The sequence below is a fragment of the Perkinsus marinus genome (assembly GCF_000006405.1).
Source record: "Perkinsus marinus ATCC 50983 genomic scaffold scf_1104296936228, whole genome shotgun sequence".
NCBI lineage: Eukaryota > Perkinsozoa > Perkinsida > Perkinsidae > Perkinsus > Perkinsus marinus.
This window is the reverse complement of record NW_003214195.1, coordinates 1-1011: the sequence shown is the minus strand read 5'-3', so window position 1 is coordinate 1011 and position 1011 is coordinate 1. Positions and strand designations below refer to the sequence as shown.

General features: G+C 39.2%; 1 protein-coding gene across 1 annotated transcript; it reads right to left on the bottom strand.

Annotated features, from left to right (window-relative positions):
- Positions 1-551: 551 nt before the first annotated feature.
- On the bottom strand, positions 552-958 carry Pmar_PMAR003040 (hypothetical protein; the record flags this gene model as incomplete). The annotated part of the gene is made up of 2 exons (XM_002783740.1): positions 552-707; positions 872-958. The coding sequence occupies 2 exons, from the start codon at positions 956-958 to the stop codon at positions 552-554; spliced, it is 243 nt and encodes an 80-aa protein (XP_002783786.1).
- Between the last annotated feature and the right edge of the window lie 53 nt (positions 959-1011).

Below are 1011 nucleotides of genomic sequence, written 5' to 3'. Positions count from 1 at the left end.
CGTGAAGCGGCATAATACTCCGATAATCTCGCTATGCAGTAGTCGTAAAATATATTCCTCACTAGTGTTTTTCACATCACTAGGGTGAGACTCCAATATAATGATTCCGGGTATACTAAAGCTTCACCCGTGATATGGAGACACTAGTGAGGAGCATACTTCATATTTCACTTCGCGAAAAACAGGTGAAACTCCACTTATTACTAATCAATGCCTAATAAATACATATACAAATATATACCGGATAGGGAAAGATAATAATAGTATGTTGTATACTAGTACTAATAATAAGACTAACTGCATATTGGAGTTTTCACCCTAGTGATGTGAAAAAACTAGTGAAAAACATGTTTCACGACTACCGCATATCACCGCGAATACTGCGTTTTGCACCGAGTTTTCGAATGAAACTCCATTAAATATCATATAAGTAGGAAATTACTAAAATAATAATAAGTATGGAGTTCCACCCGTGATGTGAAAAACACTAGCGAAAAAAAACACATTTCACATTTCACTTCGCGTAAAACGGGTGAAACTGCTATGTCTTGTTACTCTTGTAAAAGTTCAGCCATTTTAATGGTGAGGTTCTTCATCTTCTCACTGATGCCCTCCTGAATCTTCAAACACAAGTCCGTCGTGTCACACTCGAGGAACTCCTCCAACCGATCTTCCGAAGACGCCACGAGATCGCATTTCGTGAGGACCTGATTTGAATCTTCCCTTCGCGACACGAAGATATTTTCAGATATTTTCTCATTTTCAGGTATCGATTATTTAATTCTCGTTCACCACGTCAAAACGACGAGCAATTAAATCGATCAAATGTGAATAAATCACGAACGTTTTAACGCACTTCCCATCATATTACATTAACGTGTGGTAAGTCGATATTGATCATCACCGAGAGCGCCGAAAGCGCGCCAGAGATGAATTTAGGCGTATCCGAGATGAACATTACATCGAGACAGTATCTTGGGCAAGAAATGAATCTTCCTAGCGGAGCGAAGC